Raw genomic sequence first — 18,916 nt, 5'->3', positions numbered from 1 at the left:
ACTCTGCTTTGTTGTTGTTGTCATGGTACATTCAGAGATAGTACGTGGTACTGATCTATTTTCAAAGCTATTCTCTCGTTTTTTTCCTGATGCCACACACCAAGTGGAACAGAACAATTGTGAATCAGATCTTTCTCTGTCCTGCAAGCTGAAAAGAAATGTGTATTCCTATGCTGTTTGTAGGAAGCTGGCTATCTGTATAGTGTACCAAAATGAGGTGCACTGTGTAGAGAGCCCAGGTATCCCTTACAAGTGTACATAGACTTTCTTTAAAAATCCCAATTACTTGGTAGTGTGGTCGAGAAGTTTAGGCTTATTATCCAAGGGAAGTGTTAGGCATTTGTTGAACACTCACAGTCAATAAATGAGACACACATTAAATAAAGAAATCTGACACCAGTTTATAAAAATAACATAGATGTTTATGTCAACTTGGACACCAAGATCCACAAGATTAGGTAAGTACTTTTTAAATTAGCAATTTTCAGAAACCAGAAAATACAGCTGTCAGATTTGAGGCACGAGTCTCGAACACATTGATGTTATCCTATGGGAGAAAAATACACTGCATAGGGGTATTTGCAATCGAGTTACAGAGTTGATCTTCTGAACTTAAGGTAAGTAGGGGTTAAGGTTCTTAGAACCATCAGCAGTTTTGGCGTGTCCGGGTGCAGAGGTGCTATTCACAAGGTGAGCCCCTAACGCTACCTCTAAAGTCTGTGGAGAAAAAATGTAACAGAACAATGCTGCAAGTGGGGACTTCGGGACATGTCTGTTGGAACCCAAAGTGGGGCTCAGTTCTTGAGTGTCTCAGGGATAAAGGTGCACAGTTAGTAGGGTAGGACTCGAGCTGCGGGCCTTCGGTGAAGAGGTGTTTTGTCCGGCGGATTGTTTGTGTTGAAGGCTCTCACTTTTTAGGTCGACCTGGAGATGGGGACAAAACAGGCCAGCAGAGCCACTGTCGAAGATAGCCTCTCTATTGCTGATCTCCCACGTCAGTAGGTCAGTCATGGCGGTGCTGGTCTCCAGGCTGGACAATGGACAAGTCTTGGCTGCTGTAAGGGCTCTGGTACCTCGGGTATTGGCGCAGGGCAGCTCCTGGGGGTCCTGGGGCCTCCAAACATGGTGGGGACACGGATCTCATCTCCTGAAGCATGGTGACCTCTTCCTTGGCGGCTTCTGCGTCGGTGGACCTCGGTGGTCAGCAGATCGTTGTACAGAACATTGCAGTCAGTGACAGTAGGCTGCTGGTAAGTGGGTCCTCCACTTTAAGGGGCATGCTATGTGATTGAGGAAGTGCTGGCAGCGCACCGAGGATTTGGGAAGATGCACAGCTGCAGGGCAAGTCAGGTCTATCAAACTGTCAAGAGAGGAGCAAGCAGATAGGGTTTAGTGCCAAGTCCTCAGTGAGTCCACAGTTCTTGCTTTCTTTGACTCTTCTTTGTCCTCCTTCTTCTTTAGGAAGGTGAATCTGTGTTCCTGGTGTCAGAGGGCCACCTAAATACTGAATTTCAGAGCGTTAAGGAGAGTGTAGGGTAGTAACCAATGGGCTATTTACCCATGGGGTCACTACACCCCCTATATGACCACTTCCTGTGGGGAGTGGTCATACTCTGTCCCAGAGTTCCTAATTCCACCAAAAACAAGATGGTGGAACTCTTCTTTAGTTAAGCACATCAGACAGTCCATCTTAGGGGTGTGATTGGCCTGGTAGTGCAACAAGCCTACTTGCATAGCTAATATTTCGCCGATCCTGGTGCCCAATGGGCCTCAGGGCAGGGGTGGCATCTCCCAGGTCTGTGGAAAGCCAGGGTCACATATCAAAGGCAGCCGGGGCTTCAAAGCCGCTGGTCTTAAAATGCCAAATCACTAGCCATCCTGCTGGAGGAGGCGTGAACTCCTTCATCCCGAGCAGGCATTGCTTCTGGCCTCAAAGAGCATAGGCTCTCATCTGTAGAGGGTTAGAAACATGTCTGTAGTGGCAGGCTGGAAGGTACCAGTCAGCCACCACCCAAGATAGTGGTAGTTTTTAAGGGGGCCCCTCTAGAGTGCCTTCTGGGAGCATGTCATAATAAAAGTACAGTTTATTAAGACAATGTTTTTGATACCAAACACCAGACGTTTCAGTAAAGCTGTTATGCAGTGGGGGAACTCGTAATGATCAGTGCCCAGTACATATACTTAAGATGGCTTCCCTGTTCACTTGCACCATCTAGTAATTAGAGTAGACAGCACAGGAGCATATCTGCTCAGGCAGATATGCTCTCACATGTGATATAAGGCACCCTGCTTTAGGGCTACAAGGCCTTCTGAAGGGGTGACTGTTATTTATTACCTGCCGTAACTTTGGTATAGCACACAGGGAGTGTGCAATGTCACGTTTTCACTCATGGTTTGCACCATTGCATGCAGTCTGCAATGATAAGCTGCATGCAATTTGTATGGGGTTCGCTTAGGGTGGCATAATAGATGCTGCAACCCTTAGGAACCCTCTTGGAAACCAATGCCCTAGGAACCAGGGATACCACTTACTAGGGACTTATAGGGGTGCCAAAGTGTGTGCCAATTGTGTTAGCTTTAGACAATTTTAACTTGTTTTAAGAAAAGAGCACTGGTACTGGGGCCTGGTTATCAGGGTTCCATTGCGGGGAACATCACTTACAACGAATTTTTTACAACGCACTACCATTACATCGCAACCATTACAACGCAAACCATTACAACGCAATGCGCTGGGGGGCGCTCTAGGATAGGGAATGTATTTAATATACTATCCAACACCTTCCCTGCTATCCACGGGGACTGGAGTTGGAATAGTAAATTAAATAATTCACTATCCAGCGCCTAAAAGCATTATGCGTTGTAATGGTATGCGATGTAAAAACCGCGTTGTAAAGGCATGCGATGTAAAAGCATGCGTTGTAGTGACACCAATCCTTCCATTGCATATCAGTCGAAACACATCAGTACCAGTGCCAAAAAGTGAGGGGGACCATACCAAAAAGGTGAACTTTGGTACACTGTCTTGATAAATGGCAACTTGCTGTGTGATTTACTACTAGGATTAGCCTGCAATAAAGTGTGGCTTACACTGCCAGCCCATCTCTCTCTTCCCTTCATGACCCACTAACCCTCCCTGCACTGCAATAAAAATCCATGCCGTTGAGGATAAACCATCGCGTTACATTAACAACACATGGCACCATCCTAAAATAACAATTAACAACGTGTGTTATTCCTGCAATTCTTTTCACAATTCAGAGCTGATAATTAAATTTCTTTGTAGACTAGAACGGAAACTCCTAATTTCTAGAGTTTTTTTCCATTAATATCCAACTATGATGGGATGTAATCCTTACCTTGAGGCGATGGTCCTCTTTGTCCACAATGGATGCCACCCTTATTAACATGGGATTCCTCTTATCTACCACCTCCAACTTCATATTGATCAGGAAACCGTGAGGCGGGCGCTACATGGGATACAGACATAACACACACATCATTGTCTCAAAAGCAGAATCAGCTTCTTGCACCCAAAGAAAGAATCAGCTTCTTGCACCCAAAGAAAGTTAATAAACTTTCATCTTTAAGGTAAAATGGCACTTTTCTGTACATAATTTCTTTCTCACTTAGCTAAAAGTAATAAAATATTTAATAAAAAAATCAATATGGTTAGTTATTGGGAAGGGTGAAGGTATTATCAAGTTCTAATTGCTTTTTGGCAAACATCAAAGCAGTTTTCTGTTAAAAAGATATAGGACTAGAAGGAGGATGCAGTAAAGGACTCTGAATATGTAAATCTGTAGAAACCCCACTGAAGCTCTTGAGTTAACTGGATGTTACCACATGCCAAGGAAGATTACATGGGGCACCACTGTGAGCTATAGCCATCTTAAATGACTTCCTAAACACTTAGAAATTTGGACAGCACCAAGGGAGGGAAAATAATTAGAAAGAATAGGTTTGCTACCTGCCTCACTGTGCCTATACGGTCTGTTTTTCTTCTCATCAATGCCTGCCTGCAACTACGTAGACTCGGCCTGCATTCATGTCATCATTGCCTGTCCCTCCCATGTCACAGATGATGCCCTGCTCAGCAAAGACTTGTAACTTCCACCCAGTCACTACCTCTTAGTAGCAACCAGCTCACTTAATGCCTGTGCTAAGTCATTGCTTGCTTATATCCTCCCCGTGGCTGTGTTCCTCGGCCCATCTTATTATGGACTAAGCCTAAATGAACTTGTATCGCTTGACTGTGCTCATTTTCTTACTGCCTGCCCAAGTGCTGCCATCCCACTGCCACTCAGTGTCACACAGTCTCTTACTGTATGTGCTCTATCCATCACCTCTCATCTGTCCCCACCACCTCACAGCACACCTGTGCCTAACCTTTCAGTATCTGCTTTCGTCACTGCCAGTGTAACCCTTGTCACTGTCTCTGTACTACTTCTTTCTTGTTGCCTGTGCCTATTCCATCAATACCATCTTGTGCCCACTACCTCACTCTTCATGTATACCCACCCCCTCACAGTCTCTGCCCTACTTGCAACTGTGTCTGTACCTGCCAGTCACCATCTCTAACCTCCTCGTCTTCAATATTAACTGTGCCTACCTTGTAACTGCCTTTCTATGCCATATGCCACTGCTTACATGTGCTCACCCACTTTGGGACTGTGGCCATCCTGTCAATGCCAGTGCCCTGTCATTGACTGTACTGGCTTTACATTTTTCAGGTTGTTCTTCAGATAGTGGGATACAGCAACTATAGGAACCCACATGTTAGGTTTGTGAAACACAACAACACTATAAGCGAAGCTCACCAATTTAAAGGCTCTCGCTGGGGCAGCCTGAGCACCAGTTTCCTCCAAATACTTCTCCCATGAGAAGTTTGTGGGGTCTTTGTATTCTGTGAAAGGAAAAAAAATGTCACTGGATAAAGAAACAGGTTATCAAATCTACAGTGAAAAAAAGCATGATGGACGATTTGTGTTTCACCAAATAGGGACCCCAACGCTGACCTCTGACACTATAAGGCTCAAATAGGTAACGTTTAGATAAGCTCTCCACTTGGCAACAACAAAACTCAGACTCCGGGAAAAACATGCAAGTTATTATACAGAGAACAGAAAGACATTTCTTAATTTCAAACTCCCTAAGAAATAGGACAAAACAAAAAAGAAGGCCCCAGGCCTTACTCATGTCCAGCTTAATATCCAGCCGCGGCCCGTGGAGGGAGTTGTGGTGGGCCGGGGAGGGGCAGGGTGGGGGATGCTAAAAACCGGAGTATGGATAATTGGAGGTAAGTAAACAATTTAAATAATAAAACGAATTTCGTAGCACCACCTGCATCGCAAAATACGATGCAGGGCACACTACAATTTTTTTTTTATTAATTAAATTGTTTACTTACCTCCAAATATCCATACTCCAGTTTTTAGCATCCACCACCCTGCCCCTCCCCCGCCCCGCCTTCCGCCCTACCGCAACTCCCTCCACGGGCCGCGGCTGTTAATATCTGGTTACAGTTGTGCCTTCAACTCAACACAGTCTGCTTTGTTTTTCAAAATAAGTGTGACTCCAAACTAGAACAAATATTAAGCTCAAGAAATGAGTTACTTACCTGTATCTCTAGTTCTACCACAATGGCATCTTTCATAGATTCAACTGCTTAAATCGGGTTTCTACAAAGTCAGTCCTGGAAGACCTGATCCATTCCAGATTTTTAGCATATCCCCATTTAGATAAATGTAGTTATCTTAAAAATCTGGCATCGATCCGGCCCTCCAGGACCGAATTTGGAGAACCCTGGCTTAAATCATTCCTAATCTTCAGGCTGGGAATGTTCAGTATGTTTTAAAATAGCAATGACCAGCATTAAAAATGGATGCAAGTCCAATAACAGTGCTAGTTTACTAGCACAACACTTCCAGCTCATCTGAAACTCCTAAACTTCAGCCAATCAGATGGAAAGACCTAATTTGAAACAACCCAAACTTCAGCCAATGACTTGGAAGGGCCGAGCTCTCTACTCCCTTTGGAGGTCACCATAATTCAAATTTTAACAAACACGGGTGGGAAGCTTAGTAAGTGTATATACTGAGCCTCATTGTGATTCTATGAAAGTAACCAACACTGAAGAACTGGGGTTACAGGCAAGTTACTATTTTTTCTTCAGCATTGGATCTTTCATAGATTACCATGCTTGTTGCAGTTACACAACTGAATAGGAATAGCAAGCATTACTTTTAATTTCACAATACGCAGGCTCCCATTTAATGAAACAGGTTGCACAGAACTGACTCAACCACTGTCAGCTGCATTCAATCCCAGGCACTAGCATTAGGTGAACATGTGCCTGATTTTGATGTCCGAACAAGCACTCATGCACTGAGTGCCTCTGTCACCGACATACTTCTGTTAGGATGCACCTAGACCATATTCCGAAGTTAGCACACTTTGCTTTCTTGCGGACAAAACAATAATTCAGGCTGAGAGCTAATGGGCAAATCAAGTCACCCACCTGCCTAGCCAAAGGGAACAAATAGATGATTGTATGAGTACATATATTTTGGTTCTGTTCATGTAACAGCACACGCACCCAAGTATGTCTAACAAATGTAGTGTGTACTTTAAGCTGGCATCAAAGGCTTTGGAACAAAAGAACAACAATGAATTGGTTTGTTCAAATGGAAGTCCAAGGGCAGTTTGGGAAATAACTTTGGGTTGGTGCGCAAGGTGACCTTGTCTTTTAGGAAGTGCACATGCAGTTTATCGCAAAGGCCTCAACCCCCAATTACGATAGACACTCCAAGGATACACTTCCCTCTGTACACTTTACTAGGAAGATTACCAACTTATGTATATGAGCTTTGCTCTGGAACAACAAGTTATACATTTATGGAGACTCTAGGTCTGTGTATAGCGTTCCGCATCAAACATAAGATGCATGTAGGGCTCTTGGATTGTGAGTGCCTGTGTACTTACTCTGCAAAGAGATATCACTGCAAAAAGGAAAGCAGATTTTAAGTGACCATCTTTAAGGATGCCTTATGAAGTGGTTCAAAGGGTTTCCTCATTAGTTGTGTTAACACTAGGTTTAAGTTCCATGTTGGAGCTGGCACCCTTTTTGGAGGTGCTATTCTTTTTTCTCCCTGGAGGAATCTTTTGATTACTGGTGTTGTGAAGAAACACCTCTTGTGTAGGCCACTATTGCTGCCAAATGTATATTTAATGAAGCATAATTCAATTTGCTGTCTAACAAGTATGTAAAATATTGCAGGACGGTTGTGTCCTTTGGATTGTCTTCTAATAAGCTCAATTCTTTGTCACCCCCTTGAATATCTTTCCCACTTGGCTGTATAGCAGTTTCTTGTTGTTGGTCTTCTTGCTTCCCTGAGAACTGCCTTTGTATCTGGAAGACCTAGGTGTCTAAATTATATGCCCTCAGGAGCCAAGCTGCTAGACCCAAGTTTTTTTTTACTCTGGATGGAGACCTCACCCCGCCCCCCCTCCTTTGCATGGAGAGTAGATCGTCCCAACCTGGTAGCCTCTGTATGTTGGTTTGTGCTATTTCTATTAGTTCTGAGAACCAAGCTTGCCTCGCCCACTGTGGGGCGATGTGTATCAGTGTCATTGGCGATTGCTTACATTTGCTAATTACCTTGTGCAACAGTGGAATCGGGGGGGTAAGCGTATGCAAATTTCCCTGACTAGTCTATCGACAGAGCATTCCCCAGGGACTGGGTGTGTGGGTGCCTGGAATCTAAGAGTTGGCATTCTGTGTTCTCTTATGTTGCAAAAAGATCTATTTCTTGCGTTCCCCATTGTGAGAATATCTGTTTTATATGTTGAACTGCTTTCTAATGTCTCCAAATCCATCTGACTTTGAGTCTCCCCATATGAGCTCCCCAACCCATATGTCTGTGGTAATAGTTACTGTGGGAGTTGGTACTGAGAATGGTCTTCCCATTGGTATATTTGTTCTGTTTCATCACCCTATCTCTTCCTGTACTTTCTGCATGACAACTACTACATCTTGCCAACTCCTTGTGGCTGGTGACCATTGAGTTTGAACCCATACTTGGATTGGTCTCATATGTAGCCTTGCATATGGTATGAGAGATATGTATTTTCCCCACAGAGTTCACTGTCAGAGACTGACCCTGTTGGTAGTGGTGAGTTTTTTGCAATAATGGTATTATCCTTTTCTCACAAGGGTACGCTTTTGCTTGTAAAAAGTTGATTCTTACTCCCAGGACCTGCTTTTCTTGTTGCTGTTTGGGGGATCATTTCTCTATGTTTAGTGAAAAATCCTTATTGTGTAGTGTTGACATCACTGTGTTTATGTGCTCTTTGCACTTGTGTTGGGAGTTTGCTTTCACCAGCCAGTCGTCTAAATAAGGATATACAATTATGTCTTGCCTTCTTAGATGTGCCGTCACTACTGCCAGGGACTTTGTAAACACTCTGGGTGCTGACTTTATTCTGAACGCACGCACTTTGAATTGATAGTGTTCTCTGTTTACCATAAACTGCAAGTATGTCTTGTGCCTGTGGTTCATTGGGATGTGGAGACATGAATCTTTAGATTTGTTGCCATAAAATCTCCTTGTTATAGCTGTGATATGACATCCTGCAGCGCTGTTATTTTGAACTTTTGTGTTTTTATGAATTTGTTTAAAAAACAGAGGACTAGTATTGGATGAAAAGTCTTGTCATGCTTTGGTATCAGGAAATATGTTGTGAAGTTTCCCTGGGTGAGCTTATTTTTGAGCACTTATTACCTTCTTTTAAAGCAATTCTTGTACTTATTGATGTGATCTGGTACTTTCCTCCTTTGTATGGACCACTTTCTTTGGCCCTTTCACTGGTGGTTTCGTGATTAGTTCTATGCAACAGCCAAATCGTATGACATTGAGTAACCATTAGTCAGATGTTATCTTCTCCCACTTTTGGAAGAGGTCCTTTAGTCTCCCTCCCACAGGTGTTGTTTGAGTCAGGGGACCCTGGTATGTTGAGTCACTTACTGGATGGAGCCGCTGCTCCCCTTTGTGGCTGTGGTCTTCCCGTTCCGCGTCCCCTAAAGGGTTGTCATAGAGTTGATTGGTACTGCCACTGCTGCAGCGTTTGTGATTGGCTTGTACTCTGAAACATCTGATGTAAAGTTGCGCTCTGGAAACTTCCTCTCCTTACAGGTTCCTAGTAGGTGTGGATCCTCTTCTTAGGTTTCCCCTGAATTGCATTGCTCCCATTGACTTTGCTGTTCCATTGTCCTTCTTTAGCGGTTGTAGTGTTTCATACACTGTAATGCCAAAAAGTTGTTCTCCATTAAATTGTGTATTAATGAAATAAGCTTGCACTTAATTTTGGAATGCAGAGACCCTTAGCCAAGCATGCCTTTTTTGGGTGGTCCCCGCCATCTGCCTACTTGCTGTATCTGCAGGACCTAGTGACGATTTCTGGAAAGTGTTGGCAATATTCTTACCTTCTTATGTACAGGATGCTGCTCACCTCTGGTAATGTTCAGGCAGATGTTTCATGAGTTCTGCAATTTCTTCCCACTGCTGATATCCATACCTGTTGAGCAAGGCTTTGAAGTTGACAATGAGCCATTGAGTAGCAGTAGTTCTTTTGAATGTTCTTCCCACAATTCCATTTTTTTCTTTCTTTGTCCAGAGGCGGCCCAGACATAATGGGAACATTTATTCACTTTCATGCTGTCTCTGCAATAACAGAGTCTGCTCGGCCTTTCCCTCTAATGCATGGGGAGTCTTTTGAGGAATCCTTATATTTCCATTCAGGCCTTGGTGTTACAGATCTGCATGTTGCAGGTTCCTTGAATGCCTCTCTTCCTTGGTCCAGTATACTTGGGAGCATAGGAATGTATTGACTTTTATGTTGTAATGGTAGTAAAAACTCAGATAAAAATCAAGACTGTGCTTTCTCTTCCTCCAGCGGAACGTTGTGCTTATCAGCAGCCCTCTTGATCAACTGATTATACATAGCAATGTTGTCTGGTGCTGACAGCCTTGGTGGTTAAGTGTCTATCCCTCTCCTCGGTTTTGAGGTCCTGCCGCTGGGTCTCGTGGTATTCGGACCCCTCTGTATCCAGGAACATGTACTAGGTCTTCCTCTTCCTCGAAGAAAATGTCTTCTTACTCTTAGTCCAGAGGTTCTGTTGTTGTCGGGGGCTCGAGCTCTTAGACGTACTTGGCTTTTTCCGTAAGTTCCATTGAAGTTTTCGGCGGAATCTTGAACACCCTAAGAGAAGCCTCAAACTCTTTCTTCTTTGGAAAAATCATGGCCATTTCGGCTTCGGGAAGCATCTTCTTGCATTTGATTTCAGCCAAACAATCTTTGGCTTCAAGAGGGGTGTGGACTTTCAATTCGATGTCGAGCTTTCTATCGTTGTTGTCTGACTCTATGGTTTCTTCGCTCTCTCTCTCTCTCTCTCTCTATTTCAGTTGTCCTTCGCCGCCTTCGCCTAAGCTCTGCTACCTGCGGTGTCCTTTGAATGAGACCCATGGGGTTATATTGGCTTCTGCTTGCCTTTGGTTGGTGGTCAAGAACATGGCTTAGACCAGGGGGGTGTCAGAGTATCTGTGAGGGAATCATTAAATGGCAGGAAGGGCTCAGACATAGCTGGCTCAAGCTGCAGAACTTCTGTCAAAATATTTGTTTTAGTCTCAATGGAGGGCAGCTGTAATTCTAGCACTTAGCCTGCCTCAGGACCACAGCTCCAAATGAGGCACTTTCTTCCATTGGTGGCCCATGTGGCGGATTAAGCTACTTCTCGGAGGAGGAATCAAGCCTGCTAGCGTTTTGTGAAGAATCAACATGGCCATTGGAATTATAGGGCAGGTGTAGACCAAGTTATTTGGATGAGTGACTAAATTATGTGGCAAAAAAGTCAAATTATACGGCATTATGCAGCACATTTTGTGATAGCATTATTATATCACTTTTACACATGGTAACATTGTCTGCGATAAGATTTCACCTTATTAGTACCAGTTTAATACCCAAATACAGCAATAATCAATTGAGAGGTGACCAGTTAACTTTTGCAAAGGACTTTTCACTGTGTGTGAACAGGTTTCCGTGCCATTGGTAACTTTTTATCTGTTTGAGCGAGAAACACGAATTGCTTTTTGTTAAAATCTGCAGGTCATGCCGCAGAGAATGGGTTATGTGGCAAATGTAGCCAATCCATAATTATGTGGAATAGCCATAGCATTGCATAATTCCAGTGGCTCTGGGTAGAAGGCTTCATCAATGTAAGTGGGATCAGGCCATCCCCTCATCATCATCATCATCATCATCACCAGTATCATGAGAGGCACCCTGTGTAGGATCAACATAAGAACCAAAAAGAAAAAAAGAGCTCTGCTGATTACTGTGATGAGATAGAGACACTGGGTTATAGTAAGGCTGCATGACAACTGGCTGCGCTTTTGTAATTTTATATAGCACAACAGTGGATGAGCTCAAGTCTATTTTGCAGGTCTGATATGGGTGTTGCCACCAGATCATTAACAGGTGCTGGTACGGGCGTGGGCCGGCAGGGACCGTCCTGGCGCTTGTAGCCAGAGTGAAAGTCTGGAACAGAGTCAATATGGGTTCAGTAACAGGTCCGAAGAGGACTGATGATGCCAGAAAATTACCCAAATGGAAATTTATTTCGGCAGTTCTGCGAGACCCGAAGGTGCTCCAGAGTGAGACGGAAGCACACTGAAGATTTGCAGCATGCCAACCTCAAAGCCTTGATCTGCCGCGGAATCAGGTCCAACTGAGGATTCGGTTCTGTGGTCGCATACCTCGGAGTGTAACAATTCTTGAAGCAATGGAGTATTTTCTTTGGCATCTGAGTGTTAAGTCCCACTTCAACTTTGACTTCGAGTTATGCGAAGAATTAGAGCGGGAAGTGAAACAGTTGCGGAAACAGCACTGTGACCAGGCCCATGACTTAGAGAAAGAGCAGGATCTGCGTGAATAGACAGACTTCTTGTATTCGGAGACATACAACATCACCTCCCAATCTCAAATCACCTTCTAGTGCAGTAGGGCGCATTTCTGAAATTACTTCAAGTAGTGCCCGCTGCCTGGCACCAAAGGCACACCTTGTTTGCGTATGTGACAGACATCAGCATCCTGTAGTTGCAGCACAGTCTGAATCCGGTGGCGTTCCGTGGGGACAGCGTTCCCTAAAACACTGTGCAAGAGTCATTTGTGGATGGGTCAGAAGACTGACAAAGTGAGATAAGCATCGGCAGGCGTGGAAAGTAAGGAACTGACCTCAATGCGATTATATATTGCTACACTCTATCAGTTATTGGGTGGCAATATCAGCATGTAGGTGCACTGCTACAAAATTCTCTGGATCCAGTATGCGCCTGCGTGATAGTCTAATGGAAGGAACCTTCAGTTAACCCCCAGATCAACAACTGACCTTCCATCCGGACCAAGGCTGAGGACACAGGTGTAACTCAATTTTTGGACCCCCTCTGAACTGCCGCTGTGATGTTGGATTCCGACTTAGGGTGACCAGTAATATGTGCGAGCATTATAGTGCCTCATAGTAGGTAGAATGACAGCCTGGAATGTAGTTAATTTTGGCATAACCTTCTAGATGTAATTAAGAACTTTAATTGGCTTTCTGACTACCCCCTTGAAGTCAAAGAGGAAGCCTTCTTTTTTCTCTGTGGCCATAGATAGGCCAAACTTTTTTGCTGCTCTCTCAAGATGTGAATGGAAGCGAGGGACAACAAAGTCTCTCCATTCATCCTCTCCCTGGTGAATTTCCTCATCCTCCAGATCATCAGCTGGCACCTCATCTTCCTACTGCTTTGGTTTGTTCCCCTGCTCACTGTTTTGTTGATTTTCATTGTCACCCAGGTCACAAGGTGAAGGAGGTTTTGTTGTGGAATTGAGGTGACTGAGGGAACACCACTACTGGTGGTTTAACTTGTGTCTGTTAAAGATGTTGCTGAGGCATAGGAGTGTAAAGCTTTGGTGACAGTGGAACTGCCTAGTAGGGTTAGGGATGGGGAATTGTTAGACCTGACACCCTTGGCGTGGTTTTTCCCCCATCTTTTTGCCTCTGACTCATGTATTTTTGATGCTGTGCTGGATTTAGTTTTTGCTGGTTTAGATGCTTTGGACACTCTGCCACTGCTGATCAGTGCCAGAGTGTAAGTGCTCCCTCGTAAATTGTCATATTGATTGAATATACCTGATTGGCATATTTGTATCACCATGAAGTCCCTAGTAAAGTGCACTGTGTGTGCCAGGGCTGGTGATGACAGATGCTACTAGTGGACCTGCAGCGCAGATTGCGCCACCCACATAAGTAGCCCTAAAATGGTGTCGCAGGCCTGCCAGCGCAGGGCCTGTATGCAGTCAGTGGAGTGCCCTGTCCCCCTGGCCAGTGTCTCCACTGGCTGGGCCTAACCCTTCCCTGTCTGTGCACATCAGTCACCCCTATGGCAGGCTCAAGGTACCCCCCTGGGCAGGGTGCAGTGTATGGGTCAGGTAGAGCATGTACTAGTGCAGGTCACATGCTCTGGTAGTGGGCAGCAGCCAGTTTGTGCGCTCACTGCTGTAAGGCTATCTTGCTCCATAGAATAACATGGGGGAGGCTGGTCCCAATGGATACCAGCCTATCTTCTCATAGGAACAAGATGGGACATAAGTGAATGATATCCCTGAACTCAGAATTTAATAACACATCTTTTAGTGAAGGTTGTTTTTAAATTCTGTGTTTGAGAATAGTACTTTTAGAAAGTGGCTGTTCTCTTGTCTAAGCCTTTCTGTGTGCCTGGGCCTGTTTGTGGATTGCCTGTCTGGCCTGAGTGTGACAGGGGCTGCAGAGCCCCCGGAGGTGGTCGGAGTCAGCCCGTGGATGAAAGGCAGCATCTGCTGCCAGGGAAGCGGGAGGAGATAGCGCCTGATAGTGAAGGGCTGTGCCTGCCTGGCCACCATGCTGGCTCCCCCTCCTGCTGGCCAACTGTCACCTCTGACCCTGATGCTGACAGGAAGAAGGAAACCAGAAACACCCCAGTGCTCCAGCAACCCCCAGAACGGGTTTAGACCGGGCTCAGGGCCCACTTGCACAAAGACTTCAAAGGACTTCAAAGACTTTTAGGGGTATAAGAGAAGGACCCCTGACTACAGAAAATTAGATTCTACAATCAAAGGAACCTCTGCCAGAAGAAGGACTGCTGAAGGAGCTGAAGGAAGATTGCCTTGCTGTGTGCTTTAAGGGCTGACCTATCCTGCTATCCAACTGAAGGAGAGGAGACGAAAGGGGCTTTGCTGTGTGCTGTGACCCTGCCTGCTTGAAACTGCCAAGACTTTGCTGTGTGCTGTGTCTTCAACCTGAATCTCCAAGGGTCTGAGAAGAGCTGGCCTCCTGTTCCTGGAACCCAGGCTTAAAAGGTTCCTAAAGAGGCTCTTAGACGCTGTGAGATCGTCTTCATTGCCAGCCTGCGCTCTGCAAACCATCCGCCAGCCGTGGGAGAGAATCGGTGTGTTTATCGACACACAACCAACGCTGGCCGTGGGACTGCTTTGCTACCCCCGTGAGCTGCTGGTGGCGTAGACTGAAAACATTGAGGGCGGCCTCTACTCATCGTGTGCCTGTGGTGAGGACTGCTGTGCCCCGAATCGCCAGATCCGCGCATCACCGCCGCGACCTGGGACCCAGAACAGCTAAAGAAATACAACGCCAGCGGCCCGGGACCCGTGAGCAGCATCGGAGCAGCCGCGCTGAGATTGGCTCGCTCAGGGAGGCTCGCCTGAGAAGGCCGCGCTGCCATTGGAGGACTGCCCGGGATTACACGAAGGAGCCGCGCTCCTATTGGCTGAGGACCGAGGAGGCGTGTGACGTCAAGGAGGGCTCGTCAGAAGAGCCGCGAGCTGATTGGTCCAAGCAAGGAGCCTTCGCCGGGAATTACCGGGAGCCTCGCCGAAGCCGAGAAAGCAACGAAAGAGCCGGGGAGACTTCCCCGACCTGCCGCCTTCTCCGCGACTCACCCAGGGAGCAGTGTGACTATCCCCGGCCTGCCGTCCCTGCCGCCCGTTGGATTGTCGAGGGCAGGCGGAGATCTGACAGGACCGGCCGGGGCTAGAGGGTGTGTGCTCTGCTCAGCGCGGTGCGCTGAAATCATCAGGGGTGGGAGGACACGCCGAGCGGCACGAAGGAGTCCCCGGTGAATCTGGTGAGGCGCGCTTGCAGCGCTTGGGGCCCCTGGCTTTGTGGGCTGATTCTTTTGAGTAATTCACCTACGGGCATTGCTTAATTTGCTCGGTTGTAGAGCCAAGTGGAGAGGAATCACTAGTTTGATTTTTAATACCGTTTAAAGAGAGACTTGAGACTATTGTTGATTTTAATAAGAACTTCCTACCAAGGGCAACCTTAAAGATTAAGTGCAACCATTAAGAAGAAGTGTAACATTTGTCCTAAGAAAGGAATTATAACATATTGTCGATTTTTACTGTTGCAAGTAGATAAAGATATATTTTTGATATATACTTACCTGTGTGGTCTCAGTTTGTGGTGGATGGGGGATTATTGTTGTGTTAAGTGCAATTATTATACACATTGCCTTGGGGATAAGCCTGCCTGCTCGCGCCAAGCTACCTAGAGGGAGAGCGGAGGTTATCTACTGTGTGTATTCCTTCACCCTGACTAGAAGCAAGGGTCCCTACTTGGTCTAAGGTACTTACCTCCGCCAACTAGAGACACCCAGATCTAACATTGTTGGACAGCGGTGCGGATTTTGAACTAATAATTGCACTTGACCTGCAGTGATTTCTTGTACATCACTAGTCTAGTTTAGCAGCGCAGGTTGCGCAAGATTTTTTTTCTTCTTTTTGGTGAAACCTTTTAGTTGAAAAGGTTAGGAAGCATCATGTCTCAGAAAGCACCAAGCGTGAGAGTAGAAGTGGAATTGGAATTTGAAATTCAGGAGTTGTTCAACTACAAAAAGGAACACCTGAAGCAATTCTGCAAACAGCTTGGATGCCCAGCAAAGGGCAGCGCAAACAAGGAAGAGCTAAGGAAAGCTCTGAGGGCCTGGTGGGAGGCCAAACATGGTGATCCAGAAGTTGTTATTGGAGAGGGAGGCACACAGGAGAATGCTTTTGTATCCAGTGATTTGCCAGTGAGGAGGCCAGCGTCTAGGGTTGGCAGCAACCACTCCAGTAGGATCATTTCTCCAGAGGAGTTGGAGGATAGCCAGAGAGCTAGGGCCCATGAGATTGAGCTTTTTAAACTCAAAGCCCAAGCAGATGAGACTGCGCCTTGGAACTGAGAAAGAGGCGGAGGAGAGAAGAAATGCTCTCGCTTTGGAGGAGAAGAAACTCCAATTGGCTCATGAGTTGAGCATGAGGGAGCTGGACATTAAATCCAAAAAGGTGGAGTCCAGTTCTAATGGTGGCAGCGCACAACCAGTACAGGCGGGTAAGGTATACATACCAAAAGATCTGGTACAGAATTATCAGAGGGGTGAGGATATTTATGCGTGGTTTAGATCGTATGAACTTGCCTTGACGATGAATGAAGTGCCTGAGAAGAATTGGGGGGCAGGATTGTGGAAGCATTTTGAGGCCTCTGGGAGGGATGTCTTAGCACCCTTAGAAGCAGCAGGTACTTTATCCTACCCCGCTATGAAGGAGGCTTTGTGCCTCAGGTATGGGTTCACTTCAGAACAGTACCGTCAGAAGTTTAGGAACTTCAAGAAGCTTGATTCAAGTACTTGGGTGGAGTGTGTGAGTATGTACACGCGTGCACTGGAAGGTTGGATAAAGGGCAGCAAAGTTACTGATTATGTGGGGTTGTGTCACTTGATTAGTTGGGAGCACTTAAGTAGTTTATGTGTTCCAGAGCTGCGCCAGCATCTTTTAGATATCAAGTTAACTGATCCCAGTGAGCTTGCTAAAGAGGCGGACCGCTGGACTAGTACCAGGGTCCACAAGGGGGTGGTAAGTACCCCAGCCAAAGGTGGACAGGGTCCCCAGCAGAAGAGTGGGGGGGGACACGGGTAATCAAAAGGAGTCTTCTAAAGGGCCCCAAAATAGTTCCCAGGAGAAGGTGTCTCAACCCCCCAAGCCTAAGAAGTCCTGGCCCCATAAGGGCACGCAGGACAAAAGGCCCCCGCCTACTTGCTATGCCTGTAGGGAGGTGGGGCACATTGCCCCCAAATGTCCAAAGTAACCTCCAGCACCCACTGGTGCTCCAACTCCGGCGTTAGCCAGTGTAGCTTTGGGAGGGGATTTGATTTCTAGTGGGGAGGAGGGGTTAGCAGTGATGACGGATGTAGGACGTTACAACGCATACTTTTACAACGCCTACCTTTACAACGCAGTTTTTACAACGCATACCATTACAACGCATAGCGCTTTGGGGTGCTGGATAGTGAATAGTTTAATTTACTATTCCAACTCCAGTCCCCGTGGATAGTAGGGAAGGTTATTGGATAGTAAATTAACATATTCCCTATCCTAGAGCGCCCCCAGAGCAATGCGTTGTAATAGTTTGCGTTGTAAATGTTGCGTTGTAATGGTAGTTCGTTGTAAAAGTTTCGTTGTAAAGGTTGTATACCGTGATGACCCTTGTCTCTTTAGGAGACCAAGAGATGGCCCAGGAAACCTTGCTGCCCCAAAACACTAAGAAATACGGGCAGAAGGTGACCATCAATGGAAAAGAGATAGAGGTTCTGAGAGACACAGGGGCCAGCGTGACATCTGTCAGGTGTCAGTAGGTGTCTGAAGAGCAGATCATTCCCAAGGTACTCCGGCCTGTGGTGGCGTCTGACAGTTCAGTGCGCCTCTGCAAGTTGGCAAATGTTTCATTTGAATGGGGAGGAGTCTCCGGTATTTTGGAAGTTGTTGTAAGTGATGCCTTGCCTGTAGATTGTCTATTAGGTAATGACCTGGAGAGCTCTCCATGGAAAGAGGTGGAGCACAGGACTCACTTGGAAATGTTGGGTTTGCCTGCGTGGATCTGTGTGTCCACCCGTGCAATGACAGCCAGAGAGGGCGGATTAGCAGAGCTGGAGCCTGGAACAATGGCCCAGGGACCTGCCAAGAGAGGAAGGGGTAGAGGGCGCGGGAAACCAGCCCCCACCGTTCCCACGGTCCAGGAGGAAGCAGACCCTGAGGGGGATGCCCTGGAACCTACAGGGGAGCAGGTGGCCAAACTGGGGGAATTGCCTGAGCTGTCCCAGTGGCAGCAAGAGGGTGGTCCCTCCAGGGAGGAATTCTGCCAGGCTCAGAAGGAGTGCCCTTCTCTCATTGGTGTGCGGCAGCAGGCTGCAGACCAGGCAGCAGGCCTGGGGTCCAGGGAGCATTTGATTTACTGGGAGGATGACTTACTTTATAGTGAGCCTAAGTTCGCTGAGCCCGGTGCAGCCCGTGTGCTGGTAGTACCCGAGCGCTTCAGGAACTTCCTACTGGGTCTGGCTCATGACGTGCCTCTCGCAGGACATCTGGGGCAAGACAAGACCTATCACAGGCTTGTCACCCATTTCTACTGGCCCCAGATGAAGAAGCACGTCTCTGCCTTTTGTAAATCTTGCCAAACTTGTCAGGCCAGTGGCAAGAGCGGAGGGAAGTGCGTGGCACCCCTCCAACCCTTTCCTGTGGTGAGCACCCCCTTTTGAGCGGGTGGGCATTGACATCGTGGGGCCCCTGGACCCCAAGTCAGCCCTAGGCAACAGGTTTATCCTGGTCTTGGTGGACCATGCCACTCGGTACCCGGAAGCCATCCCGCTCAGGACAGTCACAGCCCCAGTGGTGGGCCGTGCCCTGATGGGAATCTTTTCCCGTGTGGGGTTCCCCAGAGAGGTGGTCTCAGACAGGGAGACAAACTTCATTTCTAGGTATATGAAGTCCCTGTGGGATGAGTGTGGGGTGA

At 46.6% G+C, this 18,916-nt stretch overlaps 1 protein-coding gene across 4 annotated transcripts in view; it reads right to left on the bottom strand.

Moving 5' to 3' along the window:
• The window catches only part of L3MBTL3 (L3MBTL histone methyl-lysine binding protein 3), a 473,146-nt gene that overhangs the window by 116,793 nt on the left and 337,437 nt on the right, over positions 1 to 18,916 (bottom strand). For all 4 annotated transcript variants that reach the window (XM_078682529.1, XM_078682531.1, XM_078682528.1 and 1 more), the window contains exons 13-14: positions 4,821 to 4,906; positions 3,360 to 3,470 (exon numbers count right to left, since the gene is read on the bottom strand). In XM_078682529.1, coding sequence (XP_078538655.1) covers positions 3,360 to 3,470; positions 4,821 to 4,906 — 197 coding nt within the window. The remainder of the gene's footprint in view (positions 1 to 3,359; positions 3,471 to 4,820; positions 4,907 to 18,916) is intronic.

This window comes from Lissotriton helveticus, chromosome 3_1, assembly GCF_964261635.1.
Source record: "Lissotriton helveticus chromosome 3_1, aLisHel1.1, whole genome shotgun sequence".
In the NCBI taxonomy this organism is placed as follows: domain Eukaryota; kingdom Metazoa; phylum Chordata; class Amphibia; order Caudata; family Salamandridae; genus Lissotriton; species Lissotriton helveticus.
Note: the sequence above shows the minus strand (reverse complement) of the source record. Positions and strands in the feature narration are given on the sequence as shown.